The sequence below is a fragment of the Branchiostoma lanceolatum genome, chromosome 8, assembly GCF_035083965.1.
Source record: "Branchiostoma lanceolatum isolate klBraLanc5 chromosome 8, klBraLanc5.hap2, whole genome shotgun sequence".
Lineage (NCBI taxonomy): Eukaryota > Metazoa > Chordata > Leptocardii > Amphioxiformes > Branchiostomatidae > Branchiostoma > Branchiostoma lanceolatum.
The window spans coordinates 17,140,581-17,153,648 of NC_089729.1; the positions used below are offsets into that span (position 1 = coordinate 17,140,581).

General features: G+C 44.2%; 1 protein-coding gene across 5 annotated transcripts in view; it reads left to right on the forward strand.

Moving 5' to 3' along the window:
- The window catches only part of LOC136439907 (uncharacterized), a 34,419-nt gene extending 22,095 nt beyond the window's left edge, over positions 1–12,324 (forward strand). For 4 of the 5 annotated variants that reach the window (XM_066435569.1, XM_066435571.1, XM_066435572.1 and 1 more), the window contains 14 exons: positions 153–347; positions 1,067–1,213; positions 2,662–2,712; positions 2,843–3,064; positions 3,306–3,533; positions 4,014–4,085; positions 4,268–4,609; positions 4,913–5,081; positions 5,781–6,022; positions 6,221–6,514; positions 7,127–7,381; positions 8,751–8,828; positions 9,496–9,693; positions 10,751–12,324. In XM_066435569.1, coding sequence (XP_066291666.1) covers positions 153–347; positions 1,067–1,213; positions 2,662–2,712; positions 2,843–3,064; positions 3,306–3,533; positions 4,014–4,085; positions 4,268–4,609; positions 4,913–5,081; positions 5,781–6,022; positions 6,221–6,514; positions 7,127–7,381; positions 8,751–8,828; positions 9,496–9,693; positions 10,751–11,526 — 3,269 coding nt within the window. In that variant the 3' untranslated portion in view covers positions 11,527–12,324. The remainder of the gene's footprint in view (positions 1–152; positions 348–1,066; positions 1,214–2,661; positions 2,713–2,842; positions 3,065–3,305; positions 3,534–4,013; positions 4,086–4,267; positions 4,610–4,912; positions 5,082–5,780; positions 6,023–6,220; positions 6,515–7,126; positions 7,382–8,750; positions 8,829–9,495; positions 9,694–10,750) is intronic. The other variant, XM_066435570.1, reaches the window with a different exon arrangement.
- Positions 12,325–13,068: the final 744 nt, after the last annotated feature.

The following is a 13,068-nucleotide window of genomic DNA, read 5'->3' on the forward strand; positions in this document are numbered from 1 at the left end:
GTTTGTTATCGGCGTTTTCTTGCATTGTTGTGTGAAGCAGTCATACCCTCATTTAAGGCACTTCGATTTAGTCCATTATTAGGTGGTGTAGAAAGTCACATGCTCGTTCCTCAGAAGTTAACGGTTAAAGCGTTATATTTTCGTTCGTCCAGACGTGACAGAAGCGCCCGAACCGGCCGTGACAGTCAGATCATCAGTGACGGTGAAAGCAGAGACACCAAAGAACGAGACAGAGAAGTTTCTGCCCCCCGAGAAGGGACTGCAGGACTTCCTGAACCTGACATGTCGTGACGCTAGGCGGCGCGCATTACGACTCTTCTGGTACAACTTCACTACAGCTGACGAAGGTGGGTCAGAAATAATCTCCAAGCAGATCTACACGGGGCGCTGAAAATCGTATACTAGTATGCTAGCCAGAGAAGCTCCAGTCAGCCAGATAAGCTCCAGTCCACCCCGTTTCCTACGGGGCTGACTGGAGCTTATCTGGCTGACTGGAGCTTCTCTGGCTAGCATATACGATTTTCGGCGCCCCGTGTAGATCTGGCTGACTGGAGCCTCTCTGGCTAGCATATACGATTTTCGGCGCCCCGTGTAGATCTGCTTGGAGAGTAGGTCAGAAATAATAGCAAATCACTTGATACGACATTTTGAGATAATGAATGTTTGATTGAGAGAACTTGCACGAACTGACAATGACAGTCAACTGACTAAATTGGTGTCAGATTTACATAAGTATCAACATCAATCAACTGGGTAAACTCTGGTAGCATATTTAAAGTCATCAAAAGTTTATAAAAAGGAGCGTATTCAAAAAACGGAATGCAAGAAGACAACAGGGAACAGTGCGACATTCAGACAGAATTTTTGTGGCGGAAGGCTTGTGTGAAAACGTCGGTGGACTTTATGTAACATTTTGGCCTTTTTTTTCCTATTACGTTTTTTTTTTGGGGGGGGGGGGGGTCAACCTTCCCGGCGTGACGATTGTCACCTTCCTCAAGGTTCCGATGAATTTTTTTTCCATTTTTCCATTTCCTTACGATTATTCCTATCTTTTAACACTTCGCAGTGAGCTACATCCCCACATGTACGGCAGATGGGAAGTTCTTCCCCATGCAGTGTTACGGCGCGTCCGGCTACTGCTTCTGCGTGGACGAGTCGGGAAAAGAGATCCCGGGCACCGTGAGCGAGCCTGGCGCCAGACCGGTCTGTTCAGGTAGAGTGCGACTAAACAATCCATACCCTATATATAGTAGACAAGTGCAATTTTCGAAATATTTTCAATTCGATCATATTATCAATTAAGGGCTCGTTCCTAAGGCGTCACAAAAACAAACAATATCTTTGATTATTACAGAGTATCTTCTACGCTTTAAATTTGAAGAGCTCGGGAACGAAAATCAACTGTAACGTCAAATAGATCTTAGTGATACTTACAGACGTTTCGCTATGCCATATTCGGGGACGTGTGGATGTGTATCTATGTATATTATATGTATTAGTATATGTATATGTATATTTATATATACAGTCAAACCTGCCTATAGCGGTCACTCAAGGGACTGGCCAAAATCGACCGCTATGGACAGGTGGCCGCTCTATAGAAACGGTTGTTTGATTACGAGCAATAAGTGGCACATGTTTTCTGTACCCACTGAGAAACATGTATTCACATACATATACATGTACAGTCAAACTTGGTCTACCGACCACTTCCACAAGACGACCATCGGCTCAAGATGACTGCTTTCGGTAGGTCCGGATTTTTCCACAAGCAAATTTAAGTCCAAGTCGATCCATCGATCCGCCCCTAATCCGGAGCACATGCGACCAAAATGTTGCAAAAGACAACCGTGTCATTTTCAATTGCGCGGCGACATCATTTATCAGCAAATAATTGCGGTATTTCACGGTAAAATCAGCCTGTTAGGGTCGGATTCCTTGCCGGGAGAAAAAACAACAGCTGCAAGATGGCGCCTGTGAGGTCATAGGAATAGTCTACTGTAATGTGGGTGCAGCTACATGTGTGAGTTATGATTTCACTCTACATTAAATAATACAAAATGTAAAATTATTTCGTCAAAGAAGTTCTTTGAAAAAAGATAACAGAATATTCAAAGAATGGATGACTTTATAACCTTTTTTTAAAGGATAAAAGGCGTCTGTCTCTTTTTGATAAACTGCTCCCCCATGGTACTACTAGTGAAGTAACCCGAGTAAGCAAAGCGTCCCGCTAGGACCTCGCACAAATAGGCTCTTTTTGTCTAGAAATATCTGGCGTCTTAGCGGTTTTGGAAATTCAAAACCAACACCAGGAGCAAAATAAAACCATGTACAACATTTTCATGGGTAACACTGCAGCTATAATGACATTTTTTCTGCGGGGATTTGAAAGAAGGCTCCCGAATCTTGCGGCGACCATGCGCCGTGGCCGTTATCGGCAGTGTTTCCAGACCCGCGGGACCGAAAATCGAGTGGCCGCGACCGCGTTGGACAGGTGACCGCTATAGCCTAATTCTTAATGCTTATGTCAATGGGAAAAATCCAAGGGACCGACAAAAAGTGACCACTATGGGCAGGTGGCCGCTATGCAAAGGTGACCGCTAATACAGGTTTGACTGTATGTGTATGTGTAGGTATATAATTTTTGTTCTTGTTCCACAGGTGTAGATGACGCTAAAGTAGACGTATGGGAGACCGGAAGCGGGGATGAAGGTATTTAGAAATTTATTGACTGCTCATTAGAAAAGTGAGCCTTTGAAACAAGACTTTTTTTTCTACAGAACACAATAGATTTTTTCGTCCCAAGCCTTACAACGTTTTTTTCTTTGTGTCATTTTTTCAGGGCCCACAGAAGAGATGGAGTTATTTACTCCGGCACCAACTCCAGACATGGCTGTCCTCCCCACCGAACCGCCGGTTGTAGACACAACCATAACCGTCACAATCTCCACTTCCAAACATGGCCTGGTAACCACTGCCAAACCGGGCCTGGTAACCACTGCCAAACCGGGCCCGGTCCTCAACACAACGGCCGAGCCGGGGCCTGACGTTTCCACCAGGATGCGTAAGTGGTGTTCTACTTTGTTGTTGTTTTACCCATATTCTAAACACATTTCTACTTTTTGTTAAGTACGCAAGATGATCTAACAATTAAACGATATCAGCAACGTTTTGTGTTCAAGTTGACAAACTGCTATACCTTTTAAGACAGAACTGGGGAAACAAAATACACAGTAAACGCAGTTGATGGAAGAAAAAAAAAAGGATTATGGTAACACGCTAATTTTGTGATTTTTATATTCCAGCTACACTGTGTGAGCGTGCACGTGCGGAAGCCCTGACCGCCATCAAGGCCTCGTCCCATCACGCTAACGGCTCGCGGTCGTCCTTCGTGCCCACCTGTACCGAGGAAGGCAGGTATACACCCCGGCAGTGTTACCTGGACGGGGTCAACTGTTTCTGTGTCAACAAGCACGGCAACGCCCTGAGCGCCGTCACTCGGGTGACAGAAGGGGAGGAGCTAGAGTGTGAAGGTGGGCGTGGCTTAACGTTTCCTCATCCAATCAGGAGGGGTGTATTAGAACGTTGAGAGATTAGCGTGTGGCCCTGAGCGCTGTCACTCGGGTGACAGAAGGGGAGGAGCTAGAGTGTGAAGGTGGGCGTGGCTAAACATTTCCTCATCCAATCAGGAGGGGTGTATTAGAACGTTGAGAGATTAGCGTGTGGCCCTGAGCGCTGTCACTCGGGTGACAGAAGGGGAGGAGCTAGAGTGTGAAGGTGGGCGTGGCTTAACGTTTCCTCATCCAATCAGGAGGGGTGTATTAGAACGTTGAGAGATTAGCGTGTGGGAACTCTCCTTAGTGCTGAAACGTTGTTCCTTCGGAAGTTTCAAGCTTACTTGGTGGGAAATCATGTATGACGAGTTAGATTAACATCTATTCTTAGTAATCTAATCATATATTCCTCACAAAAGTTAGCATTTCTAATGAGGAAACCCAAACTGTTCGTTTCAGAGCATGATTACCAAACAGCAGCGCCTCCCATAGCGGAACCACGCACTGAGCCACCGTCTACGTCTAGACCAGGTAGGTAATGTCTTTCTTTTATCCGAATTCTTCGAGAGGTAGCCCTACATCGAGTTGTCCTGTTGTTAGCCTTAGCAAATTGCGATCATAGCGGCCTGTCCGACCAATAAGCCCCTGGCAGTGGGAGATTGTGTAACAGAGGCTACCCTATTGTCAGTTTTGACACAATTTTCTTGTTCTAGTCGGTTGCTGTCCCCGCGGCAGCTCCCTGGTTCTGAGCCCTCCCGTGGTCGTGAAGGACGTGGGGCGAGGCGGATGGTACAGTTCTTGGGCACGAGACCCCCTCGATCCCACCCCCATCTACATCTTCGACGGACCCCGGACGATCCAGAAGTACGACAACGATTACGCCATAGTGAACGACCAGGTGTCCCGTACATGGGAGCTCCCTAGCGACATCGCCGGGAACGGCCAGGTGGTGTACGGTGGCTCGGCGTACTACAACCGGGCGGGAACTCAGGATCTCATCAAGTTTGACTTAGAGAACGAACGGGTGGCAGCCAGGCAGCAGTTGCCTTTTGCAGGTACATATAATGAATTCAACATAATTCAATGGCGTACGTTCCTTATAAGATAAGATTTTCCATCTATGAAAAACGATGCCGACACCGTGTGTATGCATTCACCAGATACAATAGCATACATTTTTCACAGCATACAAATCACACAGAAAAACAAGTTGCGTTGTTGTGGTTACACTGGTATAGAATACCTTGAAAACCATATTGCAATGTAATTCTTTAATCTTCTGACCATGGTTGTATCTAGTAGCAACGTTCTAGAGAAGGAAAATGCTATTTTATATAACTGTGGAAACATATCTTCAGGTATCCAAAATTCTTACTCGTACTCTTGGGGAGGCAGTACGGATATCGACTTCGCTGTGGACGAGTACGGACTGTACGTCATCTATGGAACACTACAGAACAGGGGCAACATAGTGGTCAGTCAGATCAACCCGCAGGACCTGTCAATCATCAACACATGGAATGCTGGGTAAGTCAAAGGTCGAGCCTCGCTTCTGAAAAGATATCCAAAGAACCAAAATTATCCTAAATGCAGCGGTATTGCAGATGAATGGATATTTCAATAGCCTTAAATATCATTTCTTCCCCTTTCTATGTCGAATACCCTGTAGCATTTGACCCATGAAACGTCCCATCCTCGCCCCTGAGAAAGAAAAGTCCACGGCCTACTCAATAGTACTCATAGTCACTTTTGGTGAAATGAAATGTAGTTTCCAAAATAAAGATGAAAGAGTGTTTTGTCTGCAAAGTTTGTATTGTAGCTGACACTGTTCACATGAAGGCGAGAAGAATTAAGATCATATTTCCATAATTGTTCACTCAGAAAGTTCTGGTATATTACATGGACAGTCACCAGTGTCCATGCTACAACTGAATCCTTTCTTCTACAACAAAGTACGAAAGAGTTTATATTACTGATATCTAGCTGTCAGTAGCTCTCTCAGCTAGTAAATTTTGTCAGATTATGTTTATCTAGTAGTTTTCCCGCCTTTAGTATCTTGCACCTGCGCACTAGGTACCAAGGGCCAAGACCCCGGATGTAGTTTTCTTCTCTGTACAGAAAGTTCTGAGTTTTGTCAATACAACACGTGAGTCCTTATGTTACTTGTGTGAGTCGTGATCTTTACCCAGTTTTAACAGCTTACTCATAACACTTCGACGTCCTCAGATACTTCAAGCGCGCTGCGGGTAACGCCTTCATGAGATGCGGTGTTCTCTACGCTACGGACGCGCACGACTTCACGGCGAAGATTAGCTACAGTTTCGACACCCGTACCGAGCAGGAGCACGGCGGCTTGGTGCAGCTGCGCGACCCGTACCGTTACAACACCATGTTGGACTACAACCCCGCTGACAAGAAGCTGTACCTGTGGGACGAGACCTACCTTATCACGTATGACGTCATGTGTGGTGAGTTAGCTCGTTGTTTAAGTTTATCCTACATCTATTTGTTTTTATCTTGCCTTCTTTGTCCATGTACTAAATGTACATGTATGTATTGTGCATGGATTTGTTGGAAAACTCCTGTAAGTTGCTACTTTGGTACTGTTTAGTACTGGCTAGTGTACTTAAGATTAATGTTTAGTATTTATTCATGTCTACCTGCAGAAAAGGACGACCCAGCTCCGGAAGTGACGCAGGCAGCAACAACGACACCTCCTCCCACTACTACCGTGGCCCCTCCAGCACCCACCCCACCCCCAGCCCCCCGCCCGACCACGACCCCCTCGCCCCGGGAGACCATCTGCCGCCTGAGGAAGCGGCGGGGCCCGTGCAGAGCTAAGATCAGCCGGTACTACTACCTGCCCAGCCGGGACACCTGCGTCAAGTTCCGGTTCGGAGGGTGTGGGGGGAACGCTAACAACTTCCACAGCTGGGCAGAGTGCATGGGAACGTGCACAGGTAAAACAGGCTGAGTTCAATGTTTTGGATTAAAATTGTTGGATTAAAATTGTTGTCGAAGAACACAGTGACTGTACAACTTTCTAATGTTGTGCCTTGTGAGGGCTACTGTAAATACTACTCTCAGTTGCGACACTCTCCTTAGTTTACAACAGAATGTATTGTGTGTACATTAAGTATAGAGGTCTTTATCTGTTGAATGACGCCAAGGGTCGTTGGAGTGGTCTTAAGCACTGTTATTCCATCTCAGCAAAAAAAAACCTACCAGTACAAGATGCATGTCCTTGGAGCATTGTTTAAAGCCCCACTATGTAAAATTTGCAGCTTGTTTTTGTGCAGTTTACAAACATCAGACATGCCAGAAATAGACGAATTAATGACGAAAGTACGCTAAAAAGCGGTTGTGCATGTCATTTGCATTAAGATTCGTTCAAAAGAATATTTGCAATTTTAGCGCCAAAAAGTTAGTAACATAGTGGGGCTTTAAGATGTCTAGTTAAGGACAATGGACTGAATGAGATGGAACACAGCAACCATAAAATCTGTACAAACACTTGTAATAAGAAAGTCTTCATACGATTCTGACACATCGTCACCCTGTTATATCTCCAGAGCGTGGCGGCGCGCCCAAATCTCCCCAGCCCGGCCCAGCCGTGGACCCTGCCCGTAAGACACCCCGCCCAGAGGTGCCCAGCTACATGGGTGACTCCTGTATCCTGCCCGCGGAGCCGGGGCCGTGTCAGGAGGCTCACAGCCGCTGGCACTTCGACCCCGTCAGCAGGGTGTGTCAGGAGTTCCAGTACGGCGGCTGCGGGGGGAACACCAACCGGTTCGGGTCCTGGCGGGAGTGCACCATCAAGTGTCTAGGTGGGTAGTCATCATGACTTTTACTTAAGGTCTCATTCATGAGTTTTTTTCGCCCCATAGGCTTACATGTTATAATACGTGTTTTAGAAGGTCGCGTTTGTAATGAAGCTACAGAAAATGCACCAATATTATTCATGTTATGTTGAGAACATTTGCCCTAGATCATGTAAAAAAATTGCCAACAGTTTCACTACATAGAATCTCTTTTCATAGGCAATTACAAACTGCACTTAGCTACAACCCCAAGAATGCAATTTCCAGCTGTAAGCGCATGACCGCATCACCTACAATGGCCGGCTGTGTACGTGCGACCTCGCGCGCGGTTGCCGAACTTTGCCTGCTAATTTCTTCAGATACAAACAGGCTTTCATCAGTTTGACGCTTGAGATCGGCTGGGCTGGCTAAAAGAGAATTTCCCATCGATATAAACACACGTTCATGCAGCCGTTCATTTTTTGGCCACGGATTCTTTTAGGTACCCACTCTTTAATACCCACTCGGAGTAATACGTGAATGAGACCTTAAATTAGATACACAATAAGCTTGGCATTTCAGGTATTCTTCCGCTGTGGTCCACACATTCGATACATGAATACATCACATAAGAAAATATTGACGGAACAGAACAATCATATATAAGATACCAAAGACGCATAACTAGAATACGGAATTAAAAGAAATTAAAGTTCATTCAATCGCTGCCCCGCCATGTCATGTAGCATTTCAGTGATGAGTCATGCGGTAAAACGAAGCATTCGATAATAATCATCCACATAGAAACGTCTTTTATGATTGCATATGCATGTTTTCCCAACTTGCATTTGATCGCTGTAGATATGAAATACTGTGAACTAGTGCTGCGTACATAAACGTAACATCAGGTACAGGTACCGGGACAGAGGTTTAGGTACAGGTCCGGCCTGTACCTGTACCTGAACAATTTGAAAAATTAACATGTGTTCCTCTGAACTACTTCAATCATGACAGAAACACAAATAAACTGTTTTCAACGTGTCAGTATCTTTATTCAAAGAACACAACTAGGTTTCCTCCCGCCAAACTCCCTTGGCCTTGCAATCAAAACTCCCGGCCTGCCTGAATGATCTGTTACATATTACGTATGCTGTTCCAAGGTGTCGCTGTGGTCATGTTTGGTGTTGCATGAGGCCATGAGGTCAGGAGATCAGCACAAAATAAGCACATACTTGATGTGAATTTATATCGGTACAGTACCGGTACTTCATGATCCGGCATTTTGGACCTGTACCTAATCAATTTTTACGGTACAGTACCGGCACACAGCACCGGTACGCAGCACTACTGTGAACGTGTTTGACGAGTTTGACTCTATGACATATCGTACCTACAGGTCAACAGGCGGTCCACTGTGGGGGCTGTCAGCACGAGAGGCACGGGCTCCACAGGGGTTACTGCAACAACCAGTTCGGTGAGAATCTTTTCAGTTCCTCGTTGAAAATATATCTTTCATATATGTTATAACTCTTTTTAAGTTTGTGAAGGTTAGACATCCAGGTAAACAATATATAAAGAGTATTCAAACTCTACAACTGGATAAGAATTCGGAGATTTATTTCCGGACGTTTCGAGTGACATCATCACTCTTCTTCAGCGTCACTAAAATGAACTAGCAGAACTAACCAGTACTTATTTATTATAACTAGAAAAACCGGTTTTACATGGCAAATCACACAGTCATGCATAAGAGGTATTGAAATGTAAAACAAGATGGGAACTCTTTTTATTCACTGAAGAATATGTGACTTAGAGATTTGGGGTGATTTAAAGGTCTCTACTACATTAGATATGAGCATGATTAGGGAAATACAGAACTCGATAATTTGTTTGTTTGTTAATTTGTTTGTGCCTTTGTTTATTCTCGAAAAAAGCTCTAATCGGCCATCTTGGCCACTTTTCATAGAGGTCGAGATGAGGGCATGTCAAGGGGTCAACATAACAATAAATAACTAAAGCTTGGTCAACCAAGGTGACTCAAAATTATATCAATAATACAAAGAATAGATTAATAAATAATTGACACGTTTTTCTGACAACAAGCTTTTTAATTTTTCATCTCCATGATATCCCCTCCTCAGTCATGACCGGCAGGGTGTCCAAGTTGGAACTGACGCCATCTTGGCGCGTCGTTACCATGGTGACGAACAGTGACATGATCAGTAAGCGAGGCGGGCTGAGGTCTATCGAGTACCAGGGGCGGGACCTGGCGGTACAGGTGCTCCTGCCGAGGAACTACAGGAACCAACACGGGTGCCCATGCTACGATGTGGCCAGAGGTTTGTGTTGTGCATATTCTCTCATTATTAAACCTTATAACAACCGATTGACCTTTCACCTTAATATACGATCAATCACCATGACAACGCGTATGTGAAAAGTCTAACAACTTCACGTCCCAGGTTCATGAAATTTACATTTGAAAAATATGATTTAGAAAAAAAGTGGCGAATTTGGGGCCCCCTCCGTTACTCTGTTATCATCTCTTTCCAATATAGTAGACCTACAGCAACTCAGTAACAGTACATTATGCTCTTCTTCACTACTACGAGGGTCCATGTCACTTTCTCATTAGCAAAACTGTAATATCTTCGATATAGTCCACACTTTCATTCAATATAGGTAGATAACATTCACTTTTCTTTTATCCATTTTGTGTTTAAGTATGTATATGGACATTTTATACTTGTTTAATATTTATATCTTTTAGTAGAAGGCGTTACATAAGTAACTGTGCTTTTTGCCTGATACTCGTAAAATATATGTGAATAAGGTTGTTTAACCTTGGATTTACAAAGTTTGAATTTGGTTTGCTTTGGAGAGCCTTTTTTTCTAAAAATGGGCGTGGCCTTATTTATCTTGATGACGTAATCATGACGTCATGCTAATTTGCATAAATTATTACCTTGCTATAAGGTACTACCTGAAAAAAATTAGGTTGAGGAAGGTTTATAAAGCTTAAGAAAGGTTTTTTTCAATAACATCCCCAAACTCCTCAGCCACCCTTCAACGGTGCCATAAGCTTTCTTTCAATATTTTTGGTACGAGGATGTTTCAGTACTTTTCTTTGTTGTTATCTGTAAGATGTAAGGTGAAATCTACATCTAAATCTACATTGGGTTGCCCCCAAATAACCCCTTCAGAGGCAAAGTAGAGGGGGTAGTTGAGGTCCCGGGCTAAGGCGGGCAGGCCTCCAGCCTGGCACGGAACGACTCAACGGTGGGAGCCGTCGCAACCGTGCCAGACAGGGTGTTCCACTGTGGGATGGTACGGGGAAAGAAAGAGTGTTTATATGTGTCGGAAATGCAAGCTAACATAAGTCTGTTTTTCCTCCAGGAGCGGAGTACGTGATGATGGGCCGTGTTGACGGGAACGGGTACGGGATGGTGGACGAGAAGGGATACATGGCGGAGCTCAACAACAAGTACGCCCGGCGACTGCAACAACTCAAGGCCAACCCCTTCAGCTGTTCCTACTCCTACCAAGATACCTCACGCCAAGGTTCCAACCCATATTCGCGGAACCCCGGATCTAACCCCCGGAATCGCCGACCTAACCCTCAGAGCCCCCGATCATACCCTCAAAATCCTCAACCGAATCCGTACCCTGCGAATCCTCGTTCTTACCCGCAGAACCCCCAACCCTACCCACAGAACCCCCAACCCTACCCACAGAACCCCCAACCTTACCCTCAGAACCCCCAACCCTACCCACAGAATCCTCAACCGCAGAACCCTCAACCCTACCCACAGAATCCCCGGTCAAACCCTCAAAATCCCCAACCCTACCCACAGAACCCCCAACCCTACCCACAGAATCCTCAACCTCAGAACCCCCAACCCTACCCACAGAATCCTCAACCTCAGAACCCACAACCCTACCCACAAGATCCCCGGTCAAATCCTCAAAATCCCCAACCATACCCTCAGAACTCTGGATATAACCCATACAGTCCTGGGTCTAACCCACAATACCCAGGATCATATCCCCAGGACCCCAGGTCCCACTCTCAGTACCCCGGCTATAACCCAGGCCCCAGACACCAGTCAGCACCTAACACCGGCGCTAGAGGGCGCTCCTCTTACACATATAAAAGTGCTCAAAAGAGATAAAGGGTTATAATGCGATGTTATATTAGCATCAGACCGTATCTTTATATTATGTTTATCTACGGGACGTATCTAGTATAGTTAAGAAAACACAGATTTACATTCTCGTGTGCAAAAATATTATTTGACAGGTTAATTTTTTGTGTGTGTCTGATACTAGAAACGTATGTCACTGAATTGAAGTGTTGTATTTTATACTAACTCGTGCACATTGTATTTGTCTGTGTATAGAATTAGAAGCTTAAGCATGGCACAGAATATAGGTCATATGAGGGGGCACGCCATGGTATTAAATCTTCATGTATTTGCATTACTGCGCCAATGATATACCTCAGATTCTTTTAATGTAGTCAAAAAAATGGTAGAATAAGACATTTTATGCCCGGCTACATGTGGCCTTTTAGAGAAGCTTTGACTTATTTTTTAACTGTTTTAATAAGCTGTAACTATGTTTGGAAACAACACATCGGAGTAGCTATAGATGCACACGAGAATGTATGATTTTTTTGTATCGTGCACTAACTCATCGTTCATTATGGGCAGACATTTCCGTAACAACATTTTTTAACTGACCTTCATACCCCCTTGTACTGAATACTTCTAACATGAACAATCTGTATTTCAATATGAATTTGAAATGAATTTCCAATCTTCCGTTTTTCAGAGTTGTAACATCTTTTCATCAATGTTGTGTTTTCAAACGTCCGTCCTGGGAGAGAAACTTGAACAATCAAAATCGCTGTTTCCTTTTGTGAAGAAGGCTTTTTGTGAACGTGTGATAAACGTCTTCTTCCTTCTGTACCTTCAAGTGTGGTGTGCTTTCTTTACAGAATGCAGTTCCTGACATAATGTATATGCTTCTGTAAGACTAATTGTGTGTGTGTGTGTGTGTGTGTGTGTGTGTGTGTGTGTGTGTGTGTGTGTGTGTGTGTGTGTGTGTGTGTGTGTGAAACTGGAATACGTAACTGAGTTATCGCCTTAAATTTCGAAAGAACAAAGTACCGTCCCTTACCCATTACAAGTAGATGGATATTTGCCAAGGACAAACAGATGGTGCCCACGAGACAGAGTTATACGGACAGTTGTTTAGTAAACTGGATATGACATAGCTGTACATGTACACGATATAACCATTTATACATAATGTAGCTCTACAAGGTAGTGGGTGTTAATTGATATCGAGTCAATTGTAGTATCGAAACGAAGTCCTGTGTATATGTTTTGGCAACTTCACTAACACTAAAGATGTGTTGCAACAGCAATATGTACAAATATTGCACCCATAGATACATGAACCTCTACATTGGTTGAGAGCTTGTAATGCTTGAAATAGATGTGGGATATTAATATACTTTAAACTTTTCTGCAACTCTAAAAATTACACTTACCGTGATTTTCGACTGAGCTGCTCGGTTTTCTTTAGTTCTCTGACTTATTCGCTCTCACGTGACTTGTCGCAAGTGTATCGTCAGCAATTCGTCAAACATTTCTAAGAGCAAAGGGTTCGATTCACATAAGGGAGCACCAACCTTCTCTAAATCAACC